Source organism: Mytilus edulis, chromosome 2, assembly GCF_963676685.1.
Source record: "Mytilus edulis chromosome 2, xbMytEdul2.2, whole genome shotgun sequence".
Lineage (NCBI taxonomy): Eukaryota > Metazoa > Mollusca > Bivalvia > Mytilida > Mytilidae > Mytilus > Mytilus edulis.
The window spans coordinates 40,904,249-40,916,914 of NC_092345.1; the positions used below are offsets into that span (position 1 = coordinate 40,904,249).

The 12,666-nt window shown below is 32.7% G+C and overlaps 1 protein-coding gene across 3 annotated transcripts in view; it reads right to left on the reverse strand.

Annotated features, from left to right (window-relative positions):
* Positions 1–4,825: 4,825 nt before the first annotated feature.
* The window catches only part of LOC139510174 (stAR-related lipid transfer protein 3-like), a 137,639-nt gene continuing 129,798 nt past the window's right edge, over positions 4,826–12,666 (reverse strand). For all 3 annotated transcript variants that reach the window (XM_071296532.1, XM_071296530.1, XM_071296531.1), the window contains exons 13-14: positions 9,980–10,073; positions 4,826–6,582 (exon numbers count right to left, since the gene is read on the reverse strand). In XM_071296532.1, coding sequence (XP_071152633.1) covers positions 6,472–6,582; positions 9,980–10,073 — 205 coding nt within the window. In that variant the 3' untranslated portion in view covers positions 4,826–6,471. The remainder of the gene's footprint in view (positions 6,583–9,979; positions 10,074–12,666) is intronic.

Below are 12,666 nucleotides of genomic sequence, written 5' to 3' on the forward strand. Positions count from 1 at the left end.
TTAATGACACTGAAGTTCATACAACTGAGGAAGTGGATCAGACAGACAGCGACATTGCAAAGCAACTAGAATTAGAAAAGCTGAAGCAATTTAACACTTATGAGGAAGTTGAAAATTGTGGCCAAAAGACAATTTCTACTAGATGAGTGATTACAAATAAAATGGAGACACTAGAGCTAGACTAGTAGCTCGAGGTTTTGGAGAACAATCTTTCATTCCTAAAGACAGCCCTACAATAGGTAAAAATATAAAACAACACGTTTAATAATTTATTGCGTCCGAAGCGCTTTTCTGGATTTACCTTCATCAGGAACGCTCAAAGCCAAACATTTGAAATCCGAAGATGTATAAGTACCGAAAATCGTTGAAGAGCTATATGTCAAAAATACCTAAAATAAATAGCCAAATTCATCTAAAGCCAACTTTGCCTGAGGGAGTTGAAACCTTAGTTTCATAATAATTTCAAAATTTATAAACGGACAATTTTAGTAAAGTTTGTTTAATCATGTCAGTACCGAAGCACTGACTACTGAGCTGATGATACCCTCGGGGACTGATAGTCCACCAGCAGAGGTATCGACCCAGTGATGTAAAAATATAAAACAACACGTTTAATAATTTATTGCGTCCGAAGCGCTTTTCTGGATTTACCTTTGGGATCTATTAGAATATTCCTTACATTTGCTGCAAGCAAGAAATGGACAATAAAAACTACCGACATAAAATAAGCAATTTTACAAGGAAACACGTTAGAACGGGATGAACCTCCAGTTGAAAGTGATACATCAAAAGGATTCATTTGGAAACTTAATCATGGATTGTACGGACTAAAGGATGGAGCTAGGCAGTTCTATATAAGTGTAAAATATGAACTCATAAATTTAGGATGTAGACAATCAAAACTTGATCCTGCTATGTTTATCCTGACAGTTAAGGGATCTGTCCAAGGTATTTTCTGTTGTCATGTTGATAGTTTTCTTCATGCAGGAAATGAAGAATTTGAAAAACTGATGGAAAAATTAAGGAAAAGGTTCATAGCAGGAAAAATTGAAGAAGTGGATTTTCGTTACATTGGTTTCATGATAAAGCAAAACAATGAAGGTATACAACCAGATCATTCAATATACATGGAAAAACTAGATCACCAACACATAGAGCCACAGCGTGCATTTCAGAAATTTAAACAACTTACCCAAAAAGAGCAAACAGATTATCGCAGAATGGTAGGGCAATTGAACTGGGCAGTTCAAGGATCAAGACCAGATTTAGCTTTTGATCTTGTTGATTTAAGTACTAAACTGAAAAGTGCATTAGTATTCGATCTTCTACGTGCATTCAGTTTTTCCTATCATTAAAAGGAAATGTGACAGAAGACTGGGAAATCTTAGTTTTTAGTGATGCAGCTTTAGGAAATATTAATTTATTTATTTATTCATGAAATGCTCATTTATACCCTTGGGGGTTGAAGGCATATACAAACAATACAATACAATATACACAATGGAAAATTAACATATTAAACATCATATATAAAGTGGTAAAACAGTAATATTTATGCAGGCGTTGTGTCCACTCCCCTCAGTGCAAATGACTTTTTAATGAACGGAACAGTAAGCTGCATAATATCGAATGACTTACTTACTTACTTACTGCCCTTGTACGCCATTGGCGTGTAGGGCAGTAACGAAGATTTTCCACTTTTGTCTGTCGTTGGCAGTTTTCTGTAGTGTGCCCCATGTCTGTTGGTATTTACTAGCCTCTGCCTCTACAGTTCTTCTCCATGTCATTTTGGGTCTTCCTCTCTTTCTTTTACCTTCTGGGGTCCAATGGAGTGCTGTCTTTGTGATATCCTCCTGGTCTTTCCGTAGGACATGCCCAATCCACCTCCAGCGTCTTCTCATTATTGTTGTGGCTATATCTTGTTGTTGGCATCTGATGAAGAGGTCCTCGTTTGAAATTTTATGTGGCCAAAAGATTCGCAGAATCCTTCTTAGACTTTTAGTATGGAATACGGACAGCTTGTTTTGGTCTTGTTCTGTCATCCTCCAACATTCTGAACCATACAAAAGTACAGGCAAGACACAGCTGCTGTAAAGTTTGAGTTTGGTACGGATGGTATATTGACCAGATCTCCATACAGCCTGCAGGTTGTAAAGAGCTGACCTTGCCTTTGATAGTCTTCTTTTGATGTCACATTCTGCGCCACCATTGGTAGTAACAGTGCTGCCAAGGTATGTGAAGGTATCAACATGTGGTAATGTTTTTCCATCCAGCAATACTGACCCTGGGTTGTTTGCATTAAGTGTCATGACTTCGGTTTTCTTTACGTTGATTTTCAGCCCCACCTGTCCTGAATATTTTTCTACCTCTGAGGTCTTATCCTGAATATGTTGGTGTGTGTGAGACATTAATGCTAAGTCGTCAGCAAAATCTAGGTCTTCCAAAGTGGTAAAAGTGCCCCATCTTATGCCTCTTGGTGTATTAGCTGTTGTTTGTCTCATTATCCAGTCAATGACTATAATGAAGAGTGTCGATGACATGACACACCCTTGTCTTACTCCTGATTTTACTTGAAAGTATATATCACTGTATCCAACCCTGCACTGAAATCTCTTGTAGAATGCTTTTATGAGGTTAATAAGATGTTGTGGGATGCCATATGATCGTAATATTTTCCAAAGACTTTCCCTGTGGATGCTGTCAAATGCTTTCTCGAAGTCAACAAAGTTTATGTATAGCTGCCGTTGCCATTCTGTGCATTGCTCTATAATATTTCTTAATGTAAATATTTGGTCGATGCAACCTCTTCCCGGACGAAAACCTGCTTGTTCTTTTCGCAGTAGATCATCAATGGAGTTTGCAATTCGTCTAATTATGATTTTTGCCATGATCTTACTTGGTATGGAAAGTAATGTAATGCCACGCCAGTTGTTACAATCATTAAGTGCTCCCTTTTTTGGTATTTTGATTATAGTGCCATTATTCCAGATGTATGGTATCTGTGCTTTATTCCAGATGTCTTTAAAGATGTTATAAAGCAGGATGGCAGATAAACCTGGGTCTAATTTAAACAGTTCAGCATTCAGATTGTCGTTTCCAGGTGATTTTCCATTTTTTAGACTTTTGATTGCAGATATTATCTCATTCATTTCAGGTGGTTCTATGCTGATTTCTAGTTCGTTGTTATTTTCTGCAATAATAGGGAGTTCTGTTGGAGTTGGTCTATTTAGTAGCTCACTGAAATGTTCTGTCCATCTTTGTTCTTGTTCAATTTCGGATGTTAACAAATTCCCTTGCTTGTCTTTTACAGGAATATTAGATGATGCTGTGTTTTTGCCACAAATGATATCGAATATCGAATGAAGATAGAATTAATTGTAATCTATCTGTTTCAGACAATTTAAAGTATTCTGGACATATATTATCTTTTTCAAGCTGATTACGTAAAGATTTATTAATTTTACATTCTAAGAAAAAGTGGGTTTCATCTTCAACCGCATTTATATTACAATGTTTACATATTCTATTTTCTCTTTGAATTCTTTTATATCTACCTCTCTCTATTTCCAAGAAATGGTCACTTACTCGCATTTTACATAATAATTTTCTATTTTCAAAACTATTTTTAGAAATGTATTTGTCTATTTTATATTTTGTTTTTATTTTACTGTACAAGAATATTTTACTGGTTTCATCAGTTAATTTTAATTTTTCAAAGAAAATATTTTCAAAGCTATCTTTTAGTTCTTTTTTAATATTTTTTGAGAATGAACTCTTCTCTTGTTTATAGTTTATATCCTGTATTTTATTTATGTCTAATTTATTTACATTGGCTATATTTTCTACATATGAGAATTAATGATGGTAAAGGAAATACAGGAGTTCATATTGCTCGGACAAAAGATCGAATTGGAAAATGTTGTCCTATTTCATGGCAAGCCAATAAGATAAAAAGGGTAGTGCGGTCTACTATAGCAGCTAAAGCGTTAAGTTTGCAAGAGGGTTTGGAAACCGCATTATATTTTCAGAAAATAATAGAAGACATATGTGGAGAACATATACCTATTACAGCTTTCATCGATAACAAAAGTGTCACTGAGGCAATTAAATCCACAAAATTGGTTGAAGATAAAAGGCTTCAAATTGACATTGCATCTGCAATGATTCAGAAAAATTGTGTTGAAGTTAAATGGTGTCCAGGAAAAGTTCAGCTTGCAAATTCGATGACCAAGAGAGGGGCATCTGGAATTGAGTTTTTAAATGTGCTGCAGAAAGGACAAATGCCAGAAAAATTTGTGTGAAAAAAACAACAAGACAATTTTACTTTTGCATTTTTAAATCTTTGTTTTCGGAAAAGGGACAGAATAATCCCCGTGATCTGAGGACAGTCTAATCCAATGACAATCACTTCAAAAATATTTTTTATTTCTTTGTTTCGGAAATGGGGCAGAATAATCCCCGTGACCTGAGGATAGTCTAATCCAATGATGGTCACTTCAGAAAATGTGTTGTTGTTTGTCATGTTCATTCAGCTAGAGAAATATGATCTATCTTAAAGGCTAATTCATATTACAAAAGAAGACATTTTAATTAATGTTGATGATCAATTTAATGTACAAAGAAAGATAACTCTAGTGACTTTGTAAAGTACTCTTTTGTTTTAAAGATGCTTATAGTCTCTTCAATAAATATAATGGTGTAATTAACATGTGTTAACACCCCATAATCTGACCTTTTAAAGCACAGAATAGTACATTGCCTAGGTCTCACTTTTTGACTATGTCAAAGCGAATAAATAAATGCAAATCAGAAAAGAAACAGCAAATTAGATTATATATGTCATTGTTTATTAAGTAACAATAAAAAAAAAGTATCTTGTTATAATGCACTTGTTACTTTTCCTCTGTAATAGTATTTATTCAAACTGCTTGTTAGTTTCCTCTTACTGTTCTCAGCTACAATGAGGAGATGGAGGAATTCTGATGTCTATGACATTCAACCCAAACATCAATTCAGGCAAAAGAAAAGATAACCATTGTAAACTATTTTATCATGATAAGTTCATACATATTGCCATGCAAATTAGAGGAAATATAGCACTTGACAACTCTATATAATTATGTCATATTTTTAACTCACCTTAGATATTAACCTGATAAATAATCAGTTGGTCAGAGATGATAACTAAGTGCAAGATGTTTTATTACTGAGTAACAAAACGGTAACAAAAAGCTTATTACTTTAAATTACAATAATTGTTAAAGTTTACCTAGTTTAGTTAACTTGTACAATTTGAACAATATATACTTTCATTTCAAATTTCATGTTTTTTCTATTTCTTCAATTTAAAGAGTGAGTTAATTGCCAATTCATAGTAAGCTTAATATCAATAACTGCAGTACTTGGTTCACATTTAAAAAAGTTTTTGTTTTTATCAACAAGTATTTGTTTCAGTAATACATCTGCAGGAGCTTTGATTTCTATGAGAAAACTGTCTCTTCAATTGATAAACAGCTGCGTCATGAGCCCATGATAGGCCCATGATGTTTTTGAAGAATAAAGTTCAATGACTTCTCAATGTAATATCAGAAATTCACGAACCTTAGGCTTTTTTGAGTGATTGTCCGAAAACTGGAAAATCACCCCTTTTTTAATGAAGATCTCATAACTTGGAAATGTAAAATCTGAAAGTTATAAAAATCAAAAGGGAGCTCTTGTCAATAGATATAAACAATTCACCAAAATTTCTTGCAATTTGGTGAATGCATTTTTAGGTTAATGTCCGACATGTGGAAGACGGGCGGTAGGACTCACGGACCGATGGATAATTGTATATCATAATACGTTCCGTTTGCAGGCATATAAAAATTGGCAATCACATCCTACGAAAAATGCATGCGGATAAAGTTAGTAAGAAAATCATTTATTAAACCTTAACCCCATCAATTTATCATCAAGATTAACTACTGGTATTTCAAAAATATATATTGTATCAATAGAGTTAATATTTTAAACATTTTTAACATGGGGATTTTATGATATTTTGAGGAGCCTTCAAATGACACAAAACAAGCTGTTGAACCCATGACCCTCAGAGACAATCCATGAAACTTCTTAATAAATTGTCTAATTAATACAACTTAAACATAAGGACATAATTTACACTGTCCACACGAAAATAAGATAAAATTCTGTTAAAATGTTGTTTTTTGAGTCAAGATCTACAAATAAAATTGAAGATTTTTACATGGAGCATTATCTAATTATTTAAAAACAGGTTATCCATCTATATATATCATCGCAAATTTCACACACACCAAAAAATTTAACTTCATATACATCATAAGTGACTTATTCTTCTGCCATACAATAACATGTAATCAAATCAATCTTAATTTTAAATCACTGTAATCACAGAATGCTTATTTTGTTAAAATGAAAATACAATTCTTTCTCTCCTTTTCTATATTCTCAGGATTTTTCCCTATTTTTGAGATCTTCAATGTGTATTCTAAGATACTTTAAGTAGTCAAGCATTACTCCTGTTAGTCCAACATCGATAGCCTGCTGTGGTAACCATCCCTGTATAAAAAATAGCATACAACATGTAATATTCTATTTCATCTTCATCTTTCTGAAAAGTAGGGTAATTATCAGGGATGTCAACTCAGTTTTTCCAAGCAATACTGGGGTAAAATTAACAAAAAGGAAATGTCAAACCCTCAACATTATTACCTAGGACTAGATAATAGTTCCAGGAATTTCATATAATAATTAATAGCTCATTCACTTGATGGACTAATTATGTAAACTGGCAATAATCAAATCAAGTTATTGGTAAACATGTATCGAAAAATGATTACTCAAACAGTATTTGGGAACCGTAAAAAACACAAGTGTAAGCCTTGGAAAGGTGCTCTTGTTCATAGCATAATTATGTTTAGAAGAATTTTAAATGAGTTTAATTTTTTTTTTTTTTTTAAGCTGAAGAAAGCCAAACCATAACAGGAAAAAGATAAGTCAAGTATCATTTTGGTGTTCCATACTTGGTATAGTACTGAGCGATACTTGAGTACTCAAGTTCTTGTTGGCATCCCTAGTAATAATCAACAATTCACATAACAAAACAATCATACATTTCCAATAATTATACATATAAAATTACTTTAAATATATGTCCTACATGTTTGATCTGTGGTTTAACAAAAAAGGAAGGGTTCAGTACCAAAAAAAATGTAGTTTAGCCATGCAATTTTGATGCGTTTGTCTTCTATATATTTATCTTATATTAAGTACAAAATACCGCTATTTTGTATATCTAATAAAGGTTCTTTTTTCCATTCTGTATCACCTATCCTGTATCATAGCCATGGAGGCCATGTTTTTAGACTAAACAGAAAATTAAACACAAACTCTATTCTAGATACTCTAAGGATCATTCAGCTAAAGTTTGGTAGGAATTGGTTCAGTAGTTTCAGATGAGAATATGTTTGAAATAGTTTACACCAGACGGTTGACAACAGAACAGTGAACTAAAAAAATCAGTTGGAAAAATACAGGAAATTCTTTTTTATCTATGGACGATTTATGAAAAAGGTATATCACATGCATCTGATTCTATTTTAAAAATATATGATAAACAGAATAATACATGACAAAATCTGTATCGCATGCTGTATCACTAGTACTACTCGACCAATATCAGTTCTCAGGACTGATATTGGTTTCTCATGGTGATACAGCATGCGATACAGATTTTGTCATGTATTATTCTATTTGTAACGAACCTTATCAGAGGTCTTGTTTTTATAATATTTTATTATTTTGTCCTGTAAAGAATATTTTGCCAATGGCAATTCTTTGACAGTCAATAGTATATTTGTGCACAGCCAGCTTAACATAAGAGTGTGAAAACAGTCATTTGGTGTTAATTAAATAATTTCCACCATGACATAATGCTTACTAATTTTATGTCTTAATAAAATGCACCGCAGGGCACAGCTTGATACGACCCCAGAGGTCTACCTCTGAATGATTGGGGCCAGAATGGACACAACATTCAAGCTTGATACATCTCTGAATTTGGATTGTGATTAAATATTTGATACGTACAGCATAGGTTTCTGACACAGAATGAATGTGGTCTAATGAACTTAAAAAAATTAAATTTACCTATTATGGTCCAATATCCAAAATCTAAATACATGGATTGATTCAGCATATCAAATTCTCAAGAATTGACTTTTTTTTTATGAAATCGACCCTTTTGACCTCAATATGACCAATTTGATAACAGGGCCCAAAAATCAAAAATCTAAATAAATAGTGAGATTCAGCATATCAAAGAACACAAATTATTCATTTTTTTATGAAATCAAACAAAGTTCAATTTTAGACCCTTTGGACCTCATGTGGACCAATTTTGATAACAGGGTCCAAATATCAAAAATCTAAATACACAGTTAGATTTAGCCTATCAAAGAACTGCATTTATTCAATTTTTGTTAAAATCAAATTAAGTTTTATTTTGGACCCTTTAGACCTTAATGTAGGCCTATTTGAAAACATGACAGAAAATTAAAAATATAAATACACAGTAAGATTCGACTAAGAACCTCAATAATTCAATTTTTGTAAAAAAAAAAAGTTTAATTTTGGACCCTTGGACCTCTTGTGAACCAATTTAAAAACCGGGACCATATTCCAAAAACTTAATACACAGTTAAACTAAAATGTTAAAGAACCCAAAGAATAAAACCCCATTGAAATTGGTAAAAAAATAAGCAATTTATACAAAGTATTAGAAAAGTATTGATTTTGGCCCCTTTTTCCCAAACAGTTTGTGCCTCAACCCCAAAAATCAATCTCAATCTTCCTTTCTTGGTATGGAACATTGTGATACAATTTCAGAAAGATCCATACACTTACACACAAGTTATTGTCTGGAAACTAGAAAAATACTTATTTTGACCCCTTTTGGGCCCCTTGTTCCTAAACTTTTAAGACCATAACCCCAAAAATCAATCCCAACCTTCCTTTTGTGGTTTCAAACCTTGTGTTTAAATTTCATAGAGATCCATTCACTTAAACTATTGTCTGGAAACTAAGTGTCTTCAGACAAAGACGACGTGATACCAATATACGAACACAAATTTTTTTTTGTTGTCATATGAAACTACACAATCTAGAAAATGAATTAAATAGACGAAATACAAAACTATTGCATTTCAAAGATATTTAACTCAATAAATATTTCCGTTGACCACATTGCAGAATTTATAAAATTGTGTGTTATTCTTAATGAACTTTGGTATGAGATCAAAGTATTAAGCTTTAAAAAACACTGATCGACACAGAGCCTCCACTCAGTGTAATAAAGAGATCATAAAAGGTCAAGACAATTGGCAATTGATGAAAACCATTTGCTGACATCTCAGTGTCTTCTGATTTATGTTTTCACTTTTTCAGGGGCATTATCATTTTCTGGATCATATCAGGATATATAAGCACTGACAATTCATCATTTGTGGGGGGACTTTTTTTAACAACTGTTCAATAACATAAAGGAATAGCATAAACAATTTTTTGGTTTTTTTATTCATTTTACCTATTACTAATAGAAACAAATTATTTTTTTGCTTCCTTTCTTAAGGTGGTACCTAACACTACAGGGAGATAACTCTGTAAAAATCAGCTAAACGTTTTAATCACATTGTATTGTTAAGGAAATGCTTCTCAACGATCAAAATAAGTATTTGTCAAACTGCTATACAACCAATGAATTTTTACGTAATAAGTGGTTGGTTCAAATTTTTTGAAATTATTATATTTTTGTCCAAGGGTCAAAGTAAACATTTTGTCTAAATTTTATGAAAATTAAACAAGCCAACTTAATATAAGTCAAGGTGTTGGGTACCACCCTCATTATAGAAATGAATTTTCAGTCCTTTATCATTATCGTATATTTTTCTTCACTTACCTTTAGATTTGTATTGAGATACCATAAAAATTGACATTTATGTTGCTCATTTGGTATAGGTACAAATAAAAATCCTCCAGGACCATTTTCACCTCTGGAAATAGGAAAAAACCTTATTATTAACAGTTTAAAAAATCTTTCCAAGGAATAAATATTATCCAATAATTTTAACTTGAAATAAACAACCTCAAAATATCACTAAGAAAATTAAGTAACTTTTCTAACAGGCAGGTTGAAATAAGTATCCTAAAAACTGTTGGAAATAGTTGCACACGAAAGACAAAAACATATACATTGTCTATAAAACAATAAAAATTCAATGTTGCAAATTGCTGTAAATAATCAAATAAAAGCACAGAGTTCTTATGTTCCCTTTGTTGCACATATTTTATCTATCCAACTAATCAAAGTGCTTGTAAGCATTGAAAGGTTGTTAGATTGCTTTATTTAACAGTGGGAAGTAAAATTAAATATTGCATTGTATAAAGCATTGGTTGATTCAACTACATTTTTGGACAAATGAAGAATAATTAAACTCCTATTTTTTAGATGACTTTAATAACAATATGACATCTTTGATATTTAGATTCCTGCACCTTACAAAAGTTATATTATTTTCTTGACAAGTACATGTATGACATCATTCTGTGACTTGAATATCTGAGCAAATATTTCATTGATAAATTTCTGATAAAGTTCATAGATAGAATATTTATAATATTATGATCAATGCACTATACTGTGTGTATCTCAAAAGTAGTGATAAACCTTGAAAGATTTTGATAAGAAGTCTGTAACATAGGGTTTTGATTGCATGAAATGCAATCTTTAGCCCAACTTTTTTTTGGTTATGATTATCTAAGAGAAATCAAGGTTTGGGATCCCGCTAAGGGCTATTCCAGAAAAAAATGAATGGGGGGGGGGGGGGGGGGGGGAGGGGGGGGGGGGAAGGCACATTATATTAATAATACATGGGTGATTGGTATCAGAGCAACTTTTCACACTATAATGCACTATAATTATCAAATACAATTGTCTGGGTGGCAGGTGCTGACAAAAACTGCCTTCCAACACCCCCATACATTTTTTTCTGGAATAGCCCTAACATGTTTAACCTCGCCACATTTTATATGTATGTATCTGTCCCAAGTCAGGAGCCTGTAATTCAGGGACTGTCTTTGTAGCTGGGTAACATTTATTTTTCATTCATTATTTTCGACATTAATTAGGCCGTTAGTTTTCTGGTTTGAATTGTTTTACATTTGGGATTTTGCTGCCTATATAGCTGACTATGCGGTAAGGGCTTTGCCTATGTTGAAGGTGGTACAATGACCTTTAGCTGTTTATTTCTGCTTCATTTGATCTCTTGTGAAGAGTTATCTCATTGGCAATTAAACCACATCTTCTTGTTTATATTCAGAGCAAATGCCATGCGATTTCTGTCATAATTAATTTTTCCAAGGGTCATAACTATTTAAAAATATTTGATCAGCACTTATTTTCGAAAGTGTCAAAAACATTTTTGATATTAACTTACAATATAATTGTTTTTTTTACAAAATTGGGAAGAATTGTACACATGAGAGTGATAATTTTTCCATAAAATCAACATTTCCAAGGGGCATTATGCCGCATAACTCTTTTAAAAGTAATTGATCTGCATTGATTTTTAAACTATGATGATTTGGCTGATATGAACCTATGAAAAAGTTTCACAAAACAGTGGCGGATCCAGAACTTTTCCTAAGGGGGGGGGGGGGGGGGGGGGGGGGGGGGGGCCTGCTGACTGACCTAAGGGGGGGGGCGCTCCAGTCATGCTTCAATGATTCCCTATATAATCAACCAAATTTTTCCCACGAAAGGGGGGACCAGGGCCCCCCTGGATCCGCCTATGTAAAATATGTCAAGAATAGTACACATTAGAGCACTTATGAAGCAATTTTCCATATAAGTAATGTTGCTAAGGGGCATAACTCTTTTAAAAGTAATTGATCTGCATTGATTTTTAAACTTTGATGATTGATTTGGCTGATATAAACCTATGAAAAAGTTTCACAAAATATGTCAAGAATAGTAAACTTCAGAGCACTAATGAAGCAATTTTCCATATAAGTAATGTTGCTAAGGGGCATAACTCTTTTACAAGTAATTGATCTGCATTGATTTTAAAACTTTGATGATTTGGCTGATATGAACCTATGAAAAAGTTTCACAAAATATGTCAAGAATAGTACACTTTAGAGCACTAATGTAGCAATTTTCCATATAAGCAATGTTGCTAAGGGGCATAACTCTTTTAAAAGTAATTGATTGGTGCTGATTTTAGAACTTGTCCAAGACATTACAAATATCAATCTTTGATCATATAAGTTTCATAAAAATTTGGCAAAAATTGTTTACATGAGAGCAATTTTCCATAAAATAATTGTTTTCAAGGGGCATTACAGTTTTCAAAGATATTAATTAGGCATTGATTTTCAAATCTACCATGAATTTGCTGATATAAACCTATGATAAAATTGAGAATGGAAATGGGGAATGTGTCAAAGAGACAACAATCTGACTATAGAGCAGACAACAGCCGAAGGCCACCAATGGTTTTAAATGCAGCAAGAAACTCCCTACATGGAGGAGTCCTTCAGCTGGCCCCAAAACAAATATGGTACTAGTTCAGTGATAATAAACGT